Consider the following 22,033-nt stretch of genomic DNA (forward strand, 5'->3'; position numbering starts at 1 on the left):
CTCAGCACCATTAAAAGAGTCAACTGAGAAACCAAACTTCCCTTGATCTTTTGACATATAATATATTATATTGAAGCCAGTCTGCCTGAAAGACATTTTGTGGAATGTGCCACTCTATTACGTAATAGTGCGGCTAAACACTGCCTCCGCAGAAGAACATCAACACCTGCTTCTACATAGCTGTCTGCTTGGCCCCGCCCACCGATTCGCGCGGGTAGTGTTTACGACAGAGGTGAACACCGGTCTACTCTACACAGAAACTCAACAATAAAGATGGCTCCAAAGACAAAACGCTGTTCATTGCCAAGTTGTGGAAAAAGTTGTGCCTTTGCATTGCCTTCCTTCTGATCACAATGTTAGGAAAGAGTTGATGAACTTTATTTTAATGAAGATCCAGACCAGAACTTGGTCCTTTGTTCACTTCATTTTACCACAGTTTTGTTTAAAAACAAGACACAACTCAATGCAGGATTTTTAGAAAGATTGAAACTAAAAGACGATGCTGTGCCTGTTACATTGGAACTGACAGTAATATCCCAACCAAGAGCGTAACTTTGGGTCTACCATTGGGGGGGTTAAACTTGCGGCATATTTGAAATTAATAAAGAAAATTGAGGGGGTTTTATTAGTTGGATCTGATTTTTGGGGGGGTCATGACCCCCCTAACCCCCCTGCAAATTACGCGCATGATCCCAACACACAAGTGTGAGTAACTGTTGCTTATTACTTCTAAATTATGATGTTTTTTATGTAAACATCTTGATAACAATATAAGTGTACCTCAAGAGAACAGTTCAAAATAAAAACATAGGCAGTTCATGACCCCTTTAACAGACAGAGGAAACAAAGCTGAACTGTAATAGGAAATCAATAAAATGAAATTGAATCTTATTAACTCATTAGCAGGTTAGTAGACTAAATGGTTAGATTGTTAATTTAAACACAATTTAATTCCAATATTTGATGCTACCGAGAACATATGATAAAACATTTTAATTACAATATGAATGAAAAGTTCAACATTATACCAATAGTTCATACTTTTCAGTTTCGGACACACATACAGGAAATCAACAGAACCAGTAGGCTTTAGTTAAATCACAGCCAAAAAACATGTTTTGCTACCAAAGGTATCTGGCTACAACATAATGGCAATACATATGAATTTGTATGCCCTTATTCATACATCTGTATATATGCTCAAACCCCACTTACGGTTGTTTAGCGGTGTGTCTTCATGCTTTTTTTCCCCCTAAAACAAACTTGTTTTTAGACATCATGTGAATTCATATGAAAATGCCACCTTGTGAATGTTTTTCATGCAAGCTTGGGTTTGTATTATTATTATTATTTTTTGTAAGCAACATTTGAATCACCATGAGGGTAACCTGTGCCAGCTAAACCACACCCATATTTATTTGTTAAAAGTAAATTTGGTTAACATTTGGAAGTACATACCATATAAATCACCTCAAAACTAACACTGACAAAACAAAAAGCACAAAACTCTCACTTTGATTTCATGGGGTCCTCAAGAGATTCAGCTTTTACAAAAGGTTAATTTTCTATCTCATGTAGTGGTGCTCCATAATTTCATCATAATTTCAAAAATCATCGTTCTATAAAAAAAATAAAATAATAATAAATAGTTGAATGAGGTCATTTCATGGCAGTAAGAGAGACACTATTGTGTTTAAGAAGAAAAAACATTTTCACCTAATTATTCTGTATGAATGTGACTTGCAAATGTATACCTGTGAGAGATTCATCAGCAGATGTAAGTGTTAACCACAACACGGATGGTTTTAGAGCTTGGATAATACCCATATTAGGCATGGCTTGTGAACCTTTTGCATGCACAGTACTGGTGTAAATAATAATTATTATTATTTTCAGAGATACAGAGGTAACAGACTGCACCTGTTGAATGGGGGAGCCTCTAATATTGTTTCTAACTGAAATCAATATCTGACATCAATGGCCATCAACAATAAACATTTTTTAATGCTGCCAGAAGGAGAACATTTCCTCATGGTCAAAAAGCTTCATTCGCATTTCTTTGTCAGAAACCCATTTGAAATTCAATTAACTATCTCACATATTAACAAAGACATCACGAGTCGGTGTAGACATTATAGAGGTCTTCAGGATGGGATGATCTTATATCCATGCATAAATGAATGTTCACTTTCCTGCACTGCTCGAATGATACTCAAACGAGGACTTTGGGTGTCCAATGCAACAGGTTTTCACGTAACAAAGAAATTGTTTTTACAAGACATTCCCAATTATCTATTAGATACTTTACAACACATTGACGACGATTAGCTTTTAATGATATGAGTGGAAGAAACAGACTCATATAGGCTATTCTCCAAATTTAAGATTAGGCTGGATTTCCAGACGTCAGGGATAATTCCATCAGAGTTCTATTAGCATACTGTGATAACAGCACTCAAAATACAAAATTAGAAAGATATTTACTTCCATCTCCAGTATTTTTACCATTTTGGGTATATTAAATGTGCCAGTTATTCAATGACTTCCTGTGGTCTGGGGTTTTTAAAGGTATCTACAGTACATCAGTCATTTTAGAGCAGTCTCTGGAGGATCCTTACGCGCAATCTTTAAAAGGCATTTTAAACGCAACACTCTGTCGTTTTTGTGACATCTAGATCTATGGTGATGTCATAATGACCACACTAATGTGAAGTCCTAAAGCAGCGTATTGTTGCTATGGTTACCTCATCTCGCGAAAGCGACTTCGATTCACAATCCAGTTTAGTGCATTCTGGCAACTTGCAACTGAACTTTTTAGTTAAGGAAACGTTAAAAAGGCGGGTTTAGGTAACATATTCGCTTATGTAAAAAGAATACATGTTTTTAAGACACCTTATCCCTATGCCTTTACCTCCTTTGGAGAAGTTCAAGCCTGATAAATGCTCGTTCTTCCCAAATCCTCAATCATTCGTGCCTTTATTAAACTGGCATTGAAGAAGCGTTGAACTCACCAGCTTATCAAGTGCGTCTCTGCCAACAGTGGACACCTTGAGCGCAGGGACTCGCTCACATGTGCATCCTTCCAGAAGATAAATCCCTGATGGTCGAGCACTCTGGTCGGTGTCGAAGTAAAATAAAACATTCTGATAAAGTGCAAAAAACTTCTCATGCCATTTACTGTTTTCTGTGGTCTTCTTGCTGAGATAACCTCGCTTGGTGCCCTCTTTACGCGCGATAACGGAGAGATACAGAGCGTGTCCCTCATTGTACCGAACACTCTTCTGCATTTTCCGTCTTGGTTTAATGTGTATTCACTTGTTTGTCACCATATCCCATGTGATTTTAACTTTCCACCTAGGATGTTTGGAGAAATGCGCACGGGAAAGTTGCCGAGCTGAAGCGCACTGCACATAAGCGACTCATCCAAACGAGTTCGGAGCCCAATCCATTCTGACCTGAAGAAAAGTTTCAACCCCGACGAACAACCCTTTGTGTCCACGCGTTTAGCTCATGCAGTACAGCAAAATAAGCAACAGTAGTGGACAGACGGTGAGACAGAATCACGGTTGAGAGCAGATGTAATCGGCTTTGGCATCCTCTTAAAGAGACAGCGCCTCTCTGGCGCGCCGAGATCCACTTTCCCTTGTGCGCAGTTTTAATGAGTGGGCGGATCGAAAGCGCGGCTCAAAGACTCGCAGATCTTAATGAGGAGGCGGGGGATGTCGGTATTAATAAGGAGGCGGGGCTGTGTTTATATTTTAATGAGGCGGGGCGAAGTGCGCTACATACACAGCAAGCAACTCAAGTTCAAATTAGGTGCTTACTGTTAGATTAATTTGCTTTAAAAGAAAAGCCACAGTTTTCACTGAGTACATGTTACATTACAATGTTCTTGATATTCATCATTTACAAATCGAGGTATACGGACAAAAAAAATAATAATTACACACAGCATTAGAAACAACACATTAGCCTAGACAGTATTCAATGAAATTAAAAACTATGTATAAAAACTCCTACACAAACAAGTGTAAAGGCTCGTTTACACCAAGGACGCGATTTATAAATAAACTAAAATGTTCATTATATTACTGTTAACTATATCCACACCAACACAATACCATTCTGTTTATGATAAGCCTACACTGCTTTGCCGTCATTTGCCACTTTAAAAGCTCAAGTTCTATAAAGTCGGATGGATTCTGATGGGCTGCCAATGTTTTTATGGCTCATCAGCTGGGAAAAAAACTTAAAGTAGTCCCAATGATATCGTTTAACTGACGATAGTTATAACTGTTTTGTGGACTTCCATATTCTCATAGGATTGGAATGATAATTAAAATTTTAGATTTACCATCACAGTCCTTGGTGGGAACAGAGCTTAAGCAGCCATTCACACATAACACGTTTTTACATGCAACAGTTTTTTTCTTCTTCCATTGTTGTCTATGTACAGTAAACGCGCTAGACAATGTTGCACTTGTGTCTCAATGACACCAATTTATCAAGTACATTTTCAGTGTCAGAAAAGGGACAAATGCTGGACGAAGGATCACTGTCACATGGACGCTTCATATGCACAAGCAAGTGACATTCTTAGACTCTATCAAGATTCAATTATTAAATTCATTTTCATTTTATTTGCTATTCTTACCTTTATGATGTTAGGATGACATATCAAGGGCTAAGATGGTAACGACAACTGATACACTGCATATTAGATGATATAAAGCTGAAATAATACAAACAATTTAAAATCCAGTTCAGTCAGTGTATTTAAGATAGTGTAGCATCTATAATACACAATTTTAAGTGACATTTAAAATAATATTATTAAAGCAAACCTGGGAAACTTCAAAACAATGCAAATGTAAGTAAGGAAGACAAAGGAGGGTTTTATGTCTCAACAGGACTGCTCCAGCTTTTATGAAGGCTCATTATAATTCACCTCAGACATCACATTTGAAGGACAATGAGATTACTGAGGAAACTTAAAGTGATAGTTTACCTAATAAATGAACACTGTCACCTATTACCATTCCAGATTTTTACTTACAGTCTCCTGTAGAACGTACATTTTGTCAACATCAAATAAAACTGTTTGGTTACCAAGAAAGAAAATCATACATGAGTGAGTAAATGATGACATGATTCTCATTTATGGGTCAACTAATGAAATGAACCACAATTTACAGATTTTTATTTTTTATTTTTAGATTAATTAATGTACATACAGCATTACACTAACAATCTTAGAAATGTGCATTAGTTAATTTTTTTTCCTATGGTCACAAATACAGCATATTACCAGCAAAGCTTCTGGCCAAAGCACCTGGAGAGTGTCTATGTAAGACATCATTCATAGTTGTAAGATCTATTGTTTTGAGTTCCCGTTAAAACAGGTGATGAAATACATGATGTATTCAAATACATGATATTCAGTTCCTGTTTGTTTAACGGTTTTTGCAAACATCATCCTATAGGCAAAAACCTCCATGCTATTATTAGAGACTACACTTTCTCCAATCCAGCAATGCTTCCTTGTTGGTGATACTCCAGGCATCAGATAACAGTCTCACCATTTTCCTGTTTGTAAAGACAGAATGGGGTAATATCAGGTCACATACCACACAATTACAAAAAAGTTTAAACAGTGTCAATACCTCTGGAGCTATTTTTTAAAATAATGTAGACAAATCAAAGACATATGGAAGCCCGTTTTCGCCATTATCTAACAATGCTGAACTTTTATTCTCACAGTTGGGAGATACAAACTCAGTTATAAAGTTATAAAGTCACAATTACAATGCATAAACTCACAGTTGAATTTTTTCCTCAGAACTGCGTGTCAGTCAGTAATTACTACTGTGTTCTTTTTCCATGTGTAACCAATCAGCCCACGTACCTCCGGCAGTTCACGAGAGCCTCCAGCTCTTTGGATTTGAGTGCAGCGGTCCTGAGGATGGACTCTGGGATTTCAGCCAGACGTGCTACATTTAGCCCATAGCTCCTGGCGGCTGCACCTTCAGTCAGCTGATAGAGAAACGTGATGAACTCTGGCTGCACCTCCTCCTCTAGTAACGAGAGCAACGGAGCTATTAAACACTTTGGAAGCACAAAGTAATGATCAGAGGATTCAATGTGAAAGAACAAAAGTTTAAATAATAAAGAAAATAATCTATCCATGATCATCCTGATGATTATGATACTAAATTAATACAGTAGCAAACAGTCTGTATATAAACAAGGTGTATTGTTTTATGTTAATATTGCCAAATAATGCTTTAATGGACTATGCTAAAACCTGATCAATTGAGTATTTAAGACATTATACTAGAATAAGAGAAAGCATCTTAACATACAAAAAATGAAACGCATTACCTTGAAGTATAAGAGCATATGACCAAAGTGTAAAATCTGTGAATAATACCAATGTGATGGCATAATAACTGTGAAGAAGTTTTTGTCTGAGAAAAGATATTTCATCAGTGATGGACAACGGAAGGTCATGGAGTTGTGCTGAGAACTTTTTCCATAAAGACACTTCTCCAGAACTCAGATAAAGTCATTTCTTGTGTCATGGTGTGAGAGTAATGACACAATTATTATTAACCTGATTTGTGAATATGATTTGTGAACATTTCTTCTAATATTTCTCAGCAATTCTGTCACCAAAATGGGGGGTCGGGAGTGAACCTAGCTGAATTCTGATGATCAGATGTACACATGAATTTCAATGACGGAAGGAAGAACTACACAAAGAGAAACTGAAGAGGAAAGACTACTTGCGCAATAGGATTCCTGCCATACACACAAGCTAGTTGTTAAGTTACCACTACTGGACTCTTGTAACAGTGTTACTGGAAATTTTAATTTTATACCACAGAACTCCAGAAGGCCTCACTCTGATTTGTTGACAGATGTTTCAATTTGACAAAAAATGTTCAAATTCCATCTCATAGTCATTTTTTTATGCAAAATAGCTTCCACCGATCAAAGTACAGCAGCAGAAGCAGCAGACTTGGGCGATCTTTAAGCAGGATGCTTAATTTTGAACCTTAAAAAAAACTTGAGACAAACAAATAAGCTAACCGTCATAAGTGAAATTACCACACAGGGTTTTTGTCTTTTGCAGTCCTATCTAAAACGTATTATTACCAAATCAATTTCAAAGCAGGGAAAATATTTCTTATATTTCATACTGACTGATTCAACCATCTCCAGTTTCTTGATCAAACTGATACTTGGAAGAAAAAAAAAAGATGCAACAAATATCAAATAACAAATATCATTTAATTTACTCACTTTTATGTCATAATCTTGAAGACCATAATCTTAAAAAAAAACAGTAATTAAGAAAATAAATAAAACCTTAATTTGAATTTCAATGATTAACTGAAGTTCAATGACTTTGAAAAGACATGAGGGTATGTAAATGCTGACAAATTTTCTTTTTTGGGTGAACTATCAAGGCATGTCAGTGAATAAAATGGGCATGAAACGATAAAAAAAAACTCCAATAATTGAAAAGAGGGGGATAGAGCATGCACAATTAAATCTGGCATTCAACACGCAAGTAGAAGTGACATTTGTTATTCTACAACTCAAATGAAAGGTTTTCCTGAAAAAAAAATAAAAAAATCACGAAGCACTTAAAAAAAAGAAAGAAAAAAATGTGGTTAAGAGTTAAGTACTCTGTTCGATTCCATTTTATTAATAATCAAGCGTTGGAAAGATCAGACAATAGGTGGACTGACTAACAGAAGGTCTAAGAAAGTGTGCTGCACTCCTTGATCACTCAAGCAGCATAAGGTCAGTGTAAAGATGAGTAAGTGATCCATGAAATCCCAAATGACTCCGCTGACATACAACAGCACTGAACTGGTTCAGAGGCTACCAAAACCAGCATATTCCAAGACAATGCACTCCTCTTTCCCTACTACTGCTTTATGTGCACTGAAGAAATCAACTCCCTGATCCAAACACTAATGGCTTTCACAGATGACATCAAGATGAAGTTAATAAACATGCATGGTTCATTATCAAGAATGGCAAGATCAGGATTTTGAATGGAAGTGTGTATATATATATATTGGTAGAAAATTCCATACACACCGTCAGAAGTGCTCTCTGGCTCATTCAGCAGGAAAGCCATGTGGTAGTTCCCCACATGCTGCGGGTACAAGTGCTCCAGCTCACACAATGGAGGGTAGTGGGTCACAAACAATGTCATACACCTCACCTGCAGAAACACACAGAGAAGAAGGTAAATAAATCACTAAATCAGAACAGCTTGAATAACCAGTTTAGTGAACACAGCTTGAAAGCTACAATCAGAAGGAATTTGAACTAACTACTTAAGACAGTTCTTTACAAATCAGCACCTATTATAATCATAACTCATCGGTACAAATTTATTCAAGGACCTACGATATAGATTTGGTTAGTCAGCAGCCTGCTTCCATATGACTGCGTGACTGAGTGAGACATCTTTCAGCCAGATGCACGAACCACGCAAACAGCAACCACCCCCTCACTCGCCATTTATGAACATTATCAGCAACCTGGCAGGCTGTGTGTGCATCGAGTTACCACCTCACCAATGCACACATTTCATTCCAGAGGGGGGACGGGTTAATTTCTCCATTTATTGATGTGTTTGAGTTTTTAGCAGACTCAGGGGAGGCATTGAGCTGAAGTCTGACTATGAGATGCACAGAAGATATGTAGACTGAGCACCGAAGCAGAACAAGAGGCATGCGATTTTTCTGTGATGCTTTCCTCACTAGTAGTTCACATTTATTAGAACATATTTATTAGAAGTCGGTTTTGGAGACTTTTTTAAGGCAAGGCTACTAACTTGCCCATTACCATCAAATACAACCAGCATACTCTGTGAATGCACAGGATGAACATTATTGAAGCTAAATGTTTATATTTTATTGGTCAGCAAATTGTAATTACTGCATGCAGAAAAGAATAGACTTGAAGCATAAAAAATAAGGTGAACCCATGGTGCATTGCTTCTACACAAAGTCTTGTTTGTGCCAATATTCATGCTTTGTGTGAAAAGGTGATTAAATGAATAATTACATTCCAATTAAAACAGATACTGTAACATGTAGGCACACTTTTCAGCATGGAATCCTGTCCATTATAATTATTCTGGCCAAAAACTGCTCACTAAAAAGAAAATATATCATCTGATCAATAGGTAAAACAATCGATTAAAGTGTGCCTCAATTACATGGTGTATAGTGACAAATACAGTCTTTTTAATCACAAAGTTGTGATTTACTTTAAATGAACAATGTCGTTCAAACCGAAACCTGCATTTACAGAAATTCTACAAAGTATATACGGAACTGAACAACTTGTTGTTAATGACGTATTAAAATTCATATCACAGAGTTGTGCCTTATCAGTGTTGCCAAATCTCACTAGAAAAACTAAAATGGAAATAAACCACATAACAAAATCTACTTTATTAACCACATAAACTGGATAACTATGTGCGGAGGCCAAACAGCACACCAAAAGACACTTAATAATTGCCACTTGTAATAAGGGGGCATGGCAATAGAGCCCTGCGCGGGACTGTTTTCTTAAACCCGCTCCCACTGAATGTATGACCAGGCCCACCTGCTCCCGCAACCTATGTGTTCCACTCCCGCCCACACCCGCGTACTTTATCTTAGAGCTTCTGAAAAATGTACACAAATAGGTACTCGGACTAAATATTAGTTCAAGTTAACATCCAGAATAACAGATTTTAAACATGATTGCATTAAAATACTATGAAGTAACCGATGCTAAACACTGGGTATTTTTTTTATTAGCGTTATAAAACATTAACCGTTAAAACAAAACCGCGACTAGTGGCACCTTAGTTTTTAAACGCAGCACCAAACGATTAACTAGGAAATAACTTTACCATTAAATAAATAAATACAGAGAACTTTGAAAATACGCTAGATATAATTTCAACAAAATAAATACAATGAAATGAGTAAAACAAAATAGAATGCTTTTAAAAAAAATCTCACAGATTTCACATTAACAATAGCTTGCTTAACAGGCTATTGCAATAAATAAATGGATGGATGGATGGATGGATGGATGGATGGATGAATGAAGTATATATATATACTTAATATATATAATGAAATGTAGAGTCTAGTCGTAGACTATTTAAATTAATTTGATCACTGGTCCTTATTGCTTTGCTTACTCCATATTACTATGAATGAAAAGTATATTGCTGACTGACTGCGGTCCCAGACTTGTGCGTCTTTCTTCCAAGATCCGTCCCATACACACTGAATGTCCCGCTGACGGCAAACTAGATGCGGGAATGCTCAAAATAAAATGTGTGAATTTTGAGAGGACGGGAAAGCGCTCTTTCCCAATTTTTTCAGTGACAAATGCCTTGCCTTGGTTTGCCTTTGTCAAGTAAATGACAGCTTTAATTTTCTTCTCAACTTCTTGTGTTGACTCCATTTCTACTACACACCACCGTTCCCTGCAGGTCTACCTGCGAAATGTTCGGACCGCCCACTCCCGCCCGCAGCAAAGGTAAAACCGCCCGCTCCCGTGAGATTGGTGTTGGGTCCTGCAGGAGCCCAAACCTAATGCAGCCCTCTACATGGCATCCTTCAAGAGTGCACTCTGCAAAAAAAAATAGCCTTCCAAAGAGGTCTGTCTGATAAAACAATAACGATAATTATTGCAATAAAAGTTTCCTCAATAAAACGATAACAAGAGTTTGATAAATGTTTGACGAAACAGTGCAACTCATTTAAACCACACCACACTATTTATCCACTCAGCTTTAAGTTCAAATGACATCGCAGCACAAGATTACTAGAGTAGATGCGTTTATTCTTTGAAAAGTCTCGGTCACATGAGCACTAAACAGTGCTTGAATTCAGCGAAGGGTTCAGCGAACACAAATGTTTCTGTGATTTAAACTAGTTCAAAACTAGAATAAACATACAGTCATAAGGCTTTATGTCACCATCTACAAATCACCATCATTTAACATGGATTCTGTTCGGTACACACAGGAAACGATAATTTAGGGGATTCACTTCCGTATTTAAATGTGGTCCTCAAACTTTACACTGACTATAAGGCCAGGAGTGACCTTCCTGAAACATACAATCCTGAGACCGCTTGTGCGACTTTTCAGCCAAATAACGTATCTATTCATATGAAAGTGCAATTGCAGAGTCATGTAAAATAAAAAGCAAGGACAAAATCCCAGATCAGGTGAGAGTCAGTAAGATGAAGCCACTGGCAGCCACTGAGAGAAAAGCAGGGTTCTTCAAGGTCAAGTTACTGCATAACTACAGGAACAGCCTTTGTTTGAGATTTAGTGCGAGGTTCTGAATGACATTACGTCATCTTTATCCCACCTCCTCGCCTCTTTAATTCTCAGATATCTCAACTTGTAAATGCTGAGGAGAGACTCTGCCGGCCTCGTGCATGTGCTCCAAGTGCTTTGCTATGGCAACCAGCGCTGCTCTACTACTTATTGCCCACAGAAGAAAGTTCTGCGTCAAGGCTGCTCACAACGCACCATTCAAAGGTGTTACACAGCAAACATATTTACAATCTTAAATACAGTGCAGGTGAACAAGTGAGCCTTGTTGCCATGGCGATGTGCAGACACTCTCTGCGAGATGCTGCCAGGACACATGCACGCGATGTAAAGGCAAACGGGCATGGACAAGAAGCTATTCTAGTGTGAAGGGCACACTTGAACAAACACTGAAGCTTTTTTGTTTTGAACTTCTGTGAGTCCTCAGTGTCACAACTTTAGCTGTGCAGCACGAGTCTGAGCGTATAAAGAAAATGTGAGTGGTGCTTGCCCATAAAACTCATTATTATCTTGTTAGGATGTTGGTATGTAGTTAAAAAGATGTTCAGAATAGATTTTAATGCATTGCTATAAAATTCTTGGAGGTTACTTGTGTTGTCAATAAGTCAATACCACGACTGAGGTGCCCTTGAGCAAGGCATCGAACCCCCAACTGCTCCCCAGGCACCGCAGCATAAATGCCTGCCTACTGCTCCGGGTGTGTGTTCACTGCTCTGTGTGTGTGCACTTTGGATGGGTTAAATGCAGAGCACGAATTCTGAGTATGGGTCACCATACTTGGCTGAATGCCACGTCACTTTCTCACTTTCACTTTATTTGTAGCATTTATAAACTCTGTAAAATGCCTAAATTTGCCATTTGAACTTCTGAAACTTTCTATTTGCCCATTCAACAGGCAGAAAACGGTCACACTGCTGTAAGGACAAGCACCCTTCAATAAAAATCTCATCTCTCTGAGTAAGACAGAAAAGGAATGGAAGAACAGGAGAACAATGTGAAAAACATCTGAGAAGAAGACAAACAGAAACAAAGCCTTGGCTATGCCGTATCACAGCTGAGTTGTGGCAAACAAGCCCGTCCATGTGCCAATACATAAATAACTCCAGCCCGAGGCTGTATCAGTACAAGAGACCTGTGGTGGGAGAAAGAGAGCAAAATAGAAAAAGAAAGAGTGATAGATCTTGCACCTGAGCCAATGCCATAGTGACACACAACATTATGCAATACCCAGTGGAGCCCACCCTCTGACAGCCCAAACACCAGCACAGCATCTAAAGTGACGTTTACCTTCAATATGAGCAACTAAAGCCAACAACCAACTAATTAGCACTTTTTATGTGCCACACACAGCATACGATTACCAGTTTTACCAGCATCGATCTCATTTAACTTGGCAGCACTTGGCAATTTAGTGTTTGCATATGTGTGAAGTGACATACATTGACGATCACCTGCTGCTAAATTTATACCTGCGGAGGACGCTGTAAATAAGACAAAGCCAATGTAGTATTAACAGTACATCCAAATATTTGATTAATTTAAAGCTAAAATGTGAAATTTCTGCACCATTAGTCTCACAAAACCCACAATGATGTAGTTGAAAAGGTTTACTTTTCACTTTGAGTTGTTTTCTGTGTATAACTGTGTATAAGTAGGTTTCCTCGCACTTTCCCCATCAGCCATTGGTCAAACACACATACTGTATTCCCATCTCAAACTCACACAACTGGTTTAGTCACTGTTGGCATGTCGGACTGGTCAGGATGGTCAAACAGAGAAATCAATGTTTAAAACATTTAAACTTTTGGCAAAATCCCCCTACAACTGGTTACATTTTTAAGATTTATTTTTTAAATCGAAAAAACTAAACAAAGCAGCTCCAAACATGCATGTCTCACAGGAGACAAACACGGAGACTCGATATACTCTGTCCCAAAGGATAGACTGGTGTGAGCTATTTATTTCTATGTGTCTGGGGGTGATTAGGCTCCTTTGAGTCTAGCAGATCCCTTGATGCCTTGCTTTGGAGTATAAACCATTAAGTCTTGCTAGCCAGTTACAGAGAATTTTGATCCTGTTGCAGTTGGAAGAAAAACATTTTTCATTTCTATCAGAATGGCACCTACTACAACATGCTGCTCGGCAAACATTCAAATGCTGCCAGATGTCAGAGAACTGTTAGTAAACTGTGAAAACTTTAATGAAGTTTACACTTTGAACGAAGGCATCATTTTGGCTCTTGTGATTCCAGTCTGAGACACGTGTGAGTTTTTCTTTCAGCAGAGGAATATACCGCTGATGGTAAACACAGCTGTCCAATCAGAATTTCATTTTAACACGTCTAACGTGGTCATTCTCCTGTGAGTCTAATTAGTCTTTACCTGTCAAATTTGCAAGTTAACAAAGCAGACTGGAGATGCTTGTTTAATTACCCCTTGAATACCACAGAACTGAAAACCTTCCATTGAATGTATTCTCAAGAGCCACGACTTTGCACTTTAGTTAGGAGTGAGAAGAGAAATCAGAAAATGATGACAAGAATATGATCCTTAACACAAGAAAATACAAGATTTTAAAGTTTAACCCATTATTTTTTTCCAAAGTTGACTTTCAACACAATTCTCCAATCATTTATTACGTTTTAAACTCACCCCTCCATAGTTCAATTTATAAATGCAATGTCCAAATCTCAAAATCCAAACAACAACTGATGGATGGAACCAAGCTCCCTTCCTACATTTATATGCTGTATATACTCATGGACCATTTTTAGGTACATCTTTCTAGAATCAAGTTGGACCCCATTTGCTGCACATCCATGATGCAAATTTCCACCACATCCCAAAGGTGCTTTATTGGATTGAGATATGGTGACTTTTAAGACCATTTGAGTATAGCTAACTCAATGTCGTGTTAAAAAAAAAAACAGTTTTGAGAAGATTGAGACTGTAGCATCAGTTTCCTGTTTTTAGCTGACAGGAGAGACACCTAGTGTGGTCTTCCATTGCTGTATCTGCTTCAAGGTTCTACACGTTGTATGTTCAGAGATGCTCTTCTGGATACCATGGCTGTAATAAGTGGTTATTTGAGTTACTGTTGCCTTTCTATCAGTTCAAACCAATCTAGCCATTCACCTCTGACCTCTGGCATCAACAAAGCATTTTCGCCCACAGAACTGCCACTCACTTGATGTTTTCTCTTTTTCTTCTGTAAACCCTAGGGATAGTTGTGTGTGAATCCCAGCAGATCAGCTGTTTGTGAAACACTCAGACCTGCCCGTCTGCTACCAACAACCATGCCTCATTCAAAGTCACTTAAATCACCCTTTTCCCCAATTTTGAATCTAATTTAGAGCTTCAGAATATCACCTTGACCATGTCTGCATGTTTAAATACACAGAGTTGCTGTGATATGATTGGCTGATTAGATATTACCATAAACAAGCAGTTGGTGTTCCTAATAAAGTGGCTGGTTAGATTATAAGTAAAGACTAAATAAATTAATAAAAATGTATTCTTTTTTTTATTTTTTTTTCTAAAAAGTATTAAAATAAATAAGCTTAATGTGCTCTATACATTGGTGAGGGTATCTGCAGATTTTAGAACTGGCTCAAGGCAGAGATAACACTGATGACGATATTCTCAAAATGGCCAAATATCGGTGGATTAGTTGGCTTGGCTTGGCTTGCCATGCAACATTAGGGTTAAGGAATTGGGAGCCGGGTACAATCCAAAGTAGCAGTGACCTGAGAACTGTAGAATTACTGGAAACACAGTCCTCTATTTAACCTGTAAAACAGGGCACATGACCACGGAATCCCCCTCCAATAATTATACTACAAGTCATTCTGGATGAACTGTGTTATTATATATAACTGTCATTTTGCATTACTGACACACTGTTTTGTTAATGAATGTTGTTCAGTTGCTTTAACCCAATGTATTTTGTTTAAAGCGTTATATAAATAAAGGTGACTTGACTATATGGCATGTTGTAATCTGGCATGAAAACATGTCAGAATCACAGCCTTCCTCTTTAGGTATATTTGCCAAGCAAGGCCTCAAAGTCTTTCAGTCTCACTTACGTCTCTGATGAAGGACTCTAGGGTAGCGTAGGCGATGGCGATGCCGTCGTGAGTGCTGGTGCCTCGACCAAGCTCATCTAGGATGACCAGGGAACGGCAGGTGGCACGAGCCAAAATATCTGATGCTTCCACAAGCTCCTCCATAAAGGTGCTTCTTCCCCTTGAGATGTTGTCAGACGCTCCCATTCTGTCAGAACCAAAACAAGTTGAGCAAATTAAATTAGCCTGTGAACAAAAATTAGTTCGGTCAACATTTATCACTTTCTCACATTGTTCCAAACTTACATTACTTTTCTCCTTCTGTGGAACACAAACAAGAAACTTAAAAGGAAGAATTTGACAGTTAATCCTATCCAACAATTACAATGGATGAGACTGGAGCCTTTAAACTTAAAAAAAAATAAAAAAATAAAAAAATACAAAAGCACCAAAGTCATCCATATGACTCAAGCACTATATTCCAATATGTCTGTAGCTTTATGGTAGCTTTGTGTGAGGAGTAGATTGAAATGTAAGATGCATTGGGCACAATTTGTGGACATACAGGTTACAGGACTACAATGACATGAAAGTAGATGACAATTTTCATTTTAGCTGAATTTTGGTCATTTAACTCTGGCCAAACCATTAGGGTTGTAAATTACGAATCGCTTTTGTAACTGTAGTGTTGGAAAGTTCTTTATTGACAGCAGCTAGCCTCATTACAAAGACTTGAGGCACAATTATGAATGATAAGACCAATTCATAGCAGTACAAATACTCTTAAAATGCATTACTGGTGTGACAATGCAGGGTTTGAGTACAGTGCAAAAAAAAAAAAAAGCATCTCATTATTTCAAAAGCTGCTGAGAGTGCTGAAAAAAGCTGAAGCTGTTGAAAAATCACCATGTAGAGTATGTTTGTACCGCAGGACTCTTGCTCTTAAACGGCTGTATTAAACAGTGTTAATGTTTGGATTTTTCTTCTTTTCTTTTTCCAATGGTTAGTAGAAAAGCACAATGTAAAGCCTCCCTAATTCAGACCAATTGCAACAGCATTAAGCAAGACATGAGGCAATTATTGTGCTGGCCATTACAGAATCCCCAGAATGCAGAATTATTCTTTGTTAACAGCTAATCTGAAAATCATTCCCATTATCCTGGTAAGGGGCTTTATCCTACTTTTAAACTGAATAAAACTGCACAGGCAAGCTTTAGCTGGACTTATAGTGCAGCTCTTGGCCACGCTGGAGAGAGAACACAGATGGTATATGGAGTCTGCTTTGCTGTGAACCACATTATCAAAATGCCATTTTCATCCTCTTGTTGATTTTGTCTCTAAATATTTTCTTGTATTTTAACCTACAAACATTTTGACTACAGGCATTTCATTTTCATATTTTTGAACCAGAGCATTTCCATGTGTTTTTATGTGTTTTTACTAGGGCTGTCAGTGGATTCAAATGTAGTAGCTGTAGAAAGATGATTCAACTAAATTTAGCACACGTAAACTTTTAGGATACAATGGCCTAACATAAAATATGAAAGATAAAAGAAGATAATTTGAGAAACATCTCAGTATTTTTTGTTCATACAATGAGAGACGAAAATGGCTTGGTTACCAACAGTCTTTTTTTAATGAAATTATACTCTAAATAAGAAACAAAAACTGCCAGCAGGTGGTGGTAAATGTCTTTAAACATCATTCATTCATTTATTCATTTGATTCATTCAGAAATGAAGTAAAAGGCTCAGTTTATGAATAGGATATTGAATCAACGGATTCGTTCAAAACCTGGATTCGTTCAGAAACTAAACGCACAGTTCTACAGTGGCTTCAAAGGTAATATTTTCCCTGCAAAATTAAGCAAAACGGACAATATGCTGATTAAAATATAGCAATATTACAATACAATAGAATATTAACTATTTATTTATTGAACGGTTGTATAAAATCACCGTTAAACTCGTTATATTCGTGACATATCAGCACTCGTGTAATTGTAGGGCTGCACGATTACGACAATAATTGTTGATTATTCCCATGAAATTGTAATTGTGATTATTAATAACGTTTATCACAATTTACATTGAATGAGGTTTATACCACTGTTTGAACTGCATGCCATATTTTTAACTAACTGAAACGTTTAGTGCTTTTCTATAGTATAAAGCCTCAAATGTCATCTATACATCGGATTGGTTTCTTTAAATGATAAAAGTACAAATATGAAAACCCTTAAGATATTATATAGAAAAAAACGCATCTTAAACACGCAGAATAACATAAGTGGACTTTGAACGATTAATTAGCGCTTTGAACAATGACATAATTGTGGCATCCATAATTGTAATCGCAATTAGAATGTAACTGCTCTCATGTGAGATGAAGATACAGTCCATACAGATCACGTCAGGTGTTTCTGCAGTGAATCTGTCTGGTGCCATAAATGCAATTTCCAACTGAAAACAGCAATAAACACAATAAACTGTACTATGAAACTCAAAAAGGATTTAGATATTCCAAAGGAAATATATTTAGAAAATATATATTTTATTATTAAAAATGATAAAACTTTTTAACTTTAAAGGGGTTTCATTTAATGCTTTATGTTTCTTTTTTTGGAATTGTACTTAACTTCCTGTTTCTATCGCAACCAAAACAAAGAGGGGGAAAAGAGCTTCCAAACCTTAAGTGCTATTGAATAAAAGTGTTCCATCAGTGAAAAAAAAGACAAAATACTGTCTGTTTGACGGAAGACTCACACAGATGCTCAGGACTGTGCAGACTTCTGCAGTTTAGATAGCTATTATGGGCATGTCACTACAAATGAGATGAAAAAGCATTCTTCTTCTGTGCCTGAATAGTTGACGCACGATGCTTTCATGAAAGGAAAAAAATAATAATAATAAAAGTGATAATTTTGACAAACCTCAGGCAGAGTGATAAATTCACACTTTTTTTTAATATTCCATAAATAATAATTCCTCTTAAATACCATAAGGCTGGATGCATGATAATTCTTATCAATGAATTGCAAAGATGCCTTTAAAAACCATCTTGGATGGAGTTTAGCGTGACGTGCATTTTTCAAAGATATTTAATGTCAGCTACCAAACAATATCTAGAGCGTGTCACAAACCGTTGTTACACGAAAAGTCAAAATCTAAGCGAAACAGCTGCAAAAGCTTTTGACTCTGCTTAGGATGTTATCTCTTTTCCAGTATTCCACAGTCCCACTACGCAAATGTGATAACCATTCAATGTGTCTGCTTCACCAGAGTGCAGAATAGGCCACCGAACGCTGTTTAAACCTGATCTTGACCTGTTAATTGGAACAAACCAACACAACTCTGGGGAGTGAAGGCAATTATCTTCTGACGTGAATAGTGCCAGGACTGGGTTAATTAACAAGGCAGCACTTCACTGTTAGCGGTACGTACAGATTTAGACTGATGGTGTAAAAAAAAGTATACAGCACTCTACATCACATCAGATCCTCTTCCTGCTGAACGGTCTTGCATTGGTGCTTTAAAATCTTTAAATGTAAAAAAAAAAAAAAAAACAAATTCACTCAGTCATTGTATGCTGTATATCATTGAAATAAAAGTGCATGCTAACAGCTAGGAACATTTACAAAAGACCTAAATAAATAATTAATTCTACATTATTACTAGTCTTAAATTATTTACAAATCTGCAATAGATTTCAGGCATTTCTACTTGCATCTGAGTCCAATTAGTAAACCGCTGTGCATGTTGTTGATGTTAACAGCCTAATGACTGGCACAGTCAGCAGAAATCAACCACCCCTACAACGGTAAACAATGTTAATAAATCACATCAAAATGAAAGACTAAAGCAAGTAAAGAGGGGTTGGAAGTTCACTTAGGTTATTAAGAAATAAGAGCAAGACAGGTTTACTTAAACTTGACAAGAATCTAGATATTTCATTTGAATTTATGAGGGAGGTGAAACACCACCGAATCCATTTGTGTGACAGTGAAGCCTAAAAGGACCAAATGAAAAAGGCAGGCCATTTTTTATGTTTTCAGAACACATTACAGGATGATAGTAAATTACCACTCCCCTTACACTCACATGAAATATTCACGAATTCCTTTTACAAATAAAGCTGGCTTTTGAGGTGCAAATACATTTGTTTTGATTTTATTATTTTTCCCCACACAAAAGAGAAAATGTTCTGCTTAATGCCTGTGAAGATTCAAGCCAAACAAAACGCAAAATAAAAAAAATAATAACTGTGCAAAACTTGCTAAAACTTCAAATTACGCTTTTAAAATTAAAATTTTAAAAATCCAAATTAATTTATATTTAAAAATTAAATCCAACAAAACCAGTACATATTTCACACATTAGTCTTGCTATTTTTTATAAATTGTGATTTAATATTAGTTTTTTTCATAATAACATTTTTATTTTAAATAAAGAGAGGATGCTTGCAATTCAAAATCTAACTAAAAGTAATGACTTCATTGCAAAATGTGCAAAGTGAATTATGACATGTTTTTTTAGCATGTATTTAACACGGCAATGTTTTCATTCTCGTCGTTCATTGCCTGGCAAGCACCTGAAAATCTATTATCACTTCAAGCAGAAGATGTGGCATAAGGTCTGAATAGGTTTGACTCACACTCCTGCCTCTGTAATCTGTGGTTACCGGGGTTCTGTGTAAAGACTAGTGGGCATGGTTTCACTCGGTTCAATTCTGGATCATTCAAGCACAAACTCTCAAATCTGCTCAGCCCCTGAAGTGTTGTCATGGTCACTAAAGTTCAGCTTTGTGCTGTCATACATAACTTCCTCTCTAATGGCCAGAAAACAAAAGAAACAATATCTCAATAAGAGCTGATTTTTCCACAGGTTTAAGACGACCGATGGTTTCCAAAGCTTCTGTTCCTTTGGAGAATGACCCATCTACATATCTCTGTTAATACTGCATTATGGGAGATCGGGTGAGGCTGTGATAAATCTCCTATGAAAGCGATCTTTATTCTTTAGGACAGAAAATGGGAAATAAGGACAGTGTAGAGAATAAAAGGTCTGGAAATTTATTTTCATAGATAATATGCAATTAAAAGATCTCAGATGCATTTTGTGACAACCTCAGGAAATGATATGCATTATGCTCATAGTGAGGCCTTTTACAACTACAATAATCTTTTCTCAGCTATTGTTTACAGGCCACTAAGAAGGAAGTGGTGTTTAGCAAGTGGAAGATACCTGACATATATGGCGTCTATAATGCCCACCGACGCCTCTCTGGCAGGAACAAAGGATCCCAGCTGTGCCATGATTGTCACTAGAGCAACCTGTCGGATGTAAGAGCTCTTGCCACCCATGTTAGGTCCAGTGATGATCATGGCTCGCTTGCCATCCCCCTGAAGACAGCAAAAGGGAATCAGATGAATATTTGTGCAAGATCCCAGTAAATATTCTCAAGGTCAAGCAGATGTAGATGCTAATGTTCTGGCTGACTGCTTGAGTGTCAAAGATAAAGAGGAAATCAGGGACGCAGCACAAAGGTCAGGTCTCAATCATCTTGACAGAAACACAGCTCAGTTATCATGAAAGAGTCCGACAAGGAGAAATTAATTTATAATGAAATCGAAAGAAAGGTCAGAGACAAGAGAATATACAGTCCACCAAAACATTTTTCTTTTTTTAAATAATATTTTTATTCAGAAATGATGCATTAAAAGAGACCATAAAGACATTTACAATGTAAAAAAAATATAAAAAAGATTTTTCTTTTAATCAAAAAATCAAAAAAAAATGTTTTTTCATGTTTTCCACAAAAGTAAACATATATAATTAAAATAAATATTGCATTAGCACCAAATCAGAATATTAGAAAGATTTCTTAAAAATCATGTGACACTGAAGACTGGAATAATGGCTGCTGAAAATCCAGCTTTCCCATCACAGAAAAAAAAAAAAAACAGCTATTTTAAATTACATGCAGCCTTGGTGAGCACCAGAGACTTCTTTCTAAAAAAAAAAAAAACAAAACAACTGACAACTTCTGAACAGTTGAATATATTACAGAAATACATAAAAATGTGTATAACTATATCCATTTTATTATTAAAAAAAAATTTCATTCAAAAATGTATAATTAAGTTTATAAGGAATAAAATGAAATTATATTATAGGACAAAAGAAACACTGAATGGGATTATAAAAGTGATAATTTTTTTTTTTTTTTATCAATTTTTCATATTAAAAAAAATTAAATGGTTCTAATATTTAAAAAGTATATTGACACCGTTTGGTTAAATGCCATTTCACCATTTGTTTGCAGTTGTCACATGGTTATTTTGTTATAGTTCACAATGACATTCAGACATTTTAACGTCTGTAGAAGGGTTTTAAAAAAAATGTCTTGAGTTTATGGGCATATGACAAGTCATGTGAAGAAAAGTGTGGTGACCCAGCAACACGGCTGTATTATTAAAGCCTCCCTCACACATTGAATGGAAGCCCAGTGATTGGGCGGGTGGGAGAAGAGAAAGGGAGAAAAAGAAGTGACAAAGGTATTAAAAAAACATATGCTAATTGGGATAG

The 22,033-nt window shown here is 36.7% G+C and overlaps 2 protein-coding genes across 5 annotated transcripts in view; both read right to left on the reverse strand.

Moving 5' to 3' along the window:
- Nucleotides 1-3,620, reverse strand: part of rasgrf2b (Ras protein-specific guanine nucleotide-releasing factor 2b) — a 67,637-nt gene extending 64,017 nt beyond the window's left edge. For both annotated transcript variants that reach the window (XM_052556995.1, XM_052556994.1), the window contains exon 1: nt 3,012-3,620. In XM_052556995.1, coding sequence (XP_052412955.1) covers nt 3,012-3,287 — 276 coding nt within the window. In that variant the 5' untranslated portion in view covers nt 3,288-3,620. The remainder of the gene's footprint in view (nt 1-3,011) is intronic.
- Nucleotides 3,621-5,183: 1,563 nt separating this feature from the next.
- The window catches only part of msh3 (mutS homolog 3 (E. coli)), a 46,088-nt gene continuing 29,238 nt past the window's right edge, over nt 5,184-22,033 (reverse strand). For all 3 annotated transcript variants that reach the window (XM_052556997.1, XM_052556996.1, XM_052556998.1), the window contains 5 exons: nt 20,690-20,847; nt 15,468-15,654; nt 8,116-8,242; nt 5,906-6,074; nt 5,184-5,586 (listed from right to left, as the gene is read on the reverse strand). In XM_052556997.1, the coding sequence (XP_052412957.1) occupies nt 5,505-5,586; nt 5,906-6,074; nt 8,116-8,242; nt 15,468-15,654; nt 20,690-20,847 (723 nt within the window). In that variant the 3' untranslated portion in view covers nt 5,184-5,504. The remainder of the gene's footprint in view (nt 5,587-5,905; nt 6,075-8,115; nt 8,243-15,467; nt 15,655-20,689; nt 20,848-22,033) is intronic.

Source organism: Carassius gibelio, chromosome B5 (genome assembly GCF_023724105.1).
Source record: "Carassius gibelio isolate Cgi1373 ecotype wild population from Czech Republic chromosome B5, carGib1.2-hapl.c, whole genome shotgun sequence".
In the NCBI taxonomy this organism is placed as follows: Eukaryota; Metazoa; Chordata; class Actinopteri; order Cypriniformes; family Cyprinidae; genus Carassius; species Carassius gibelio.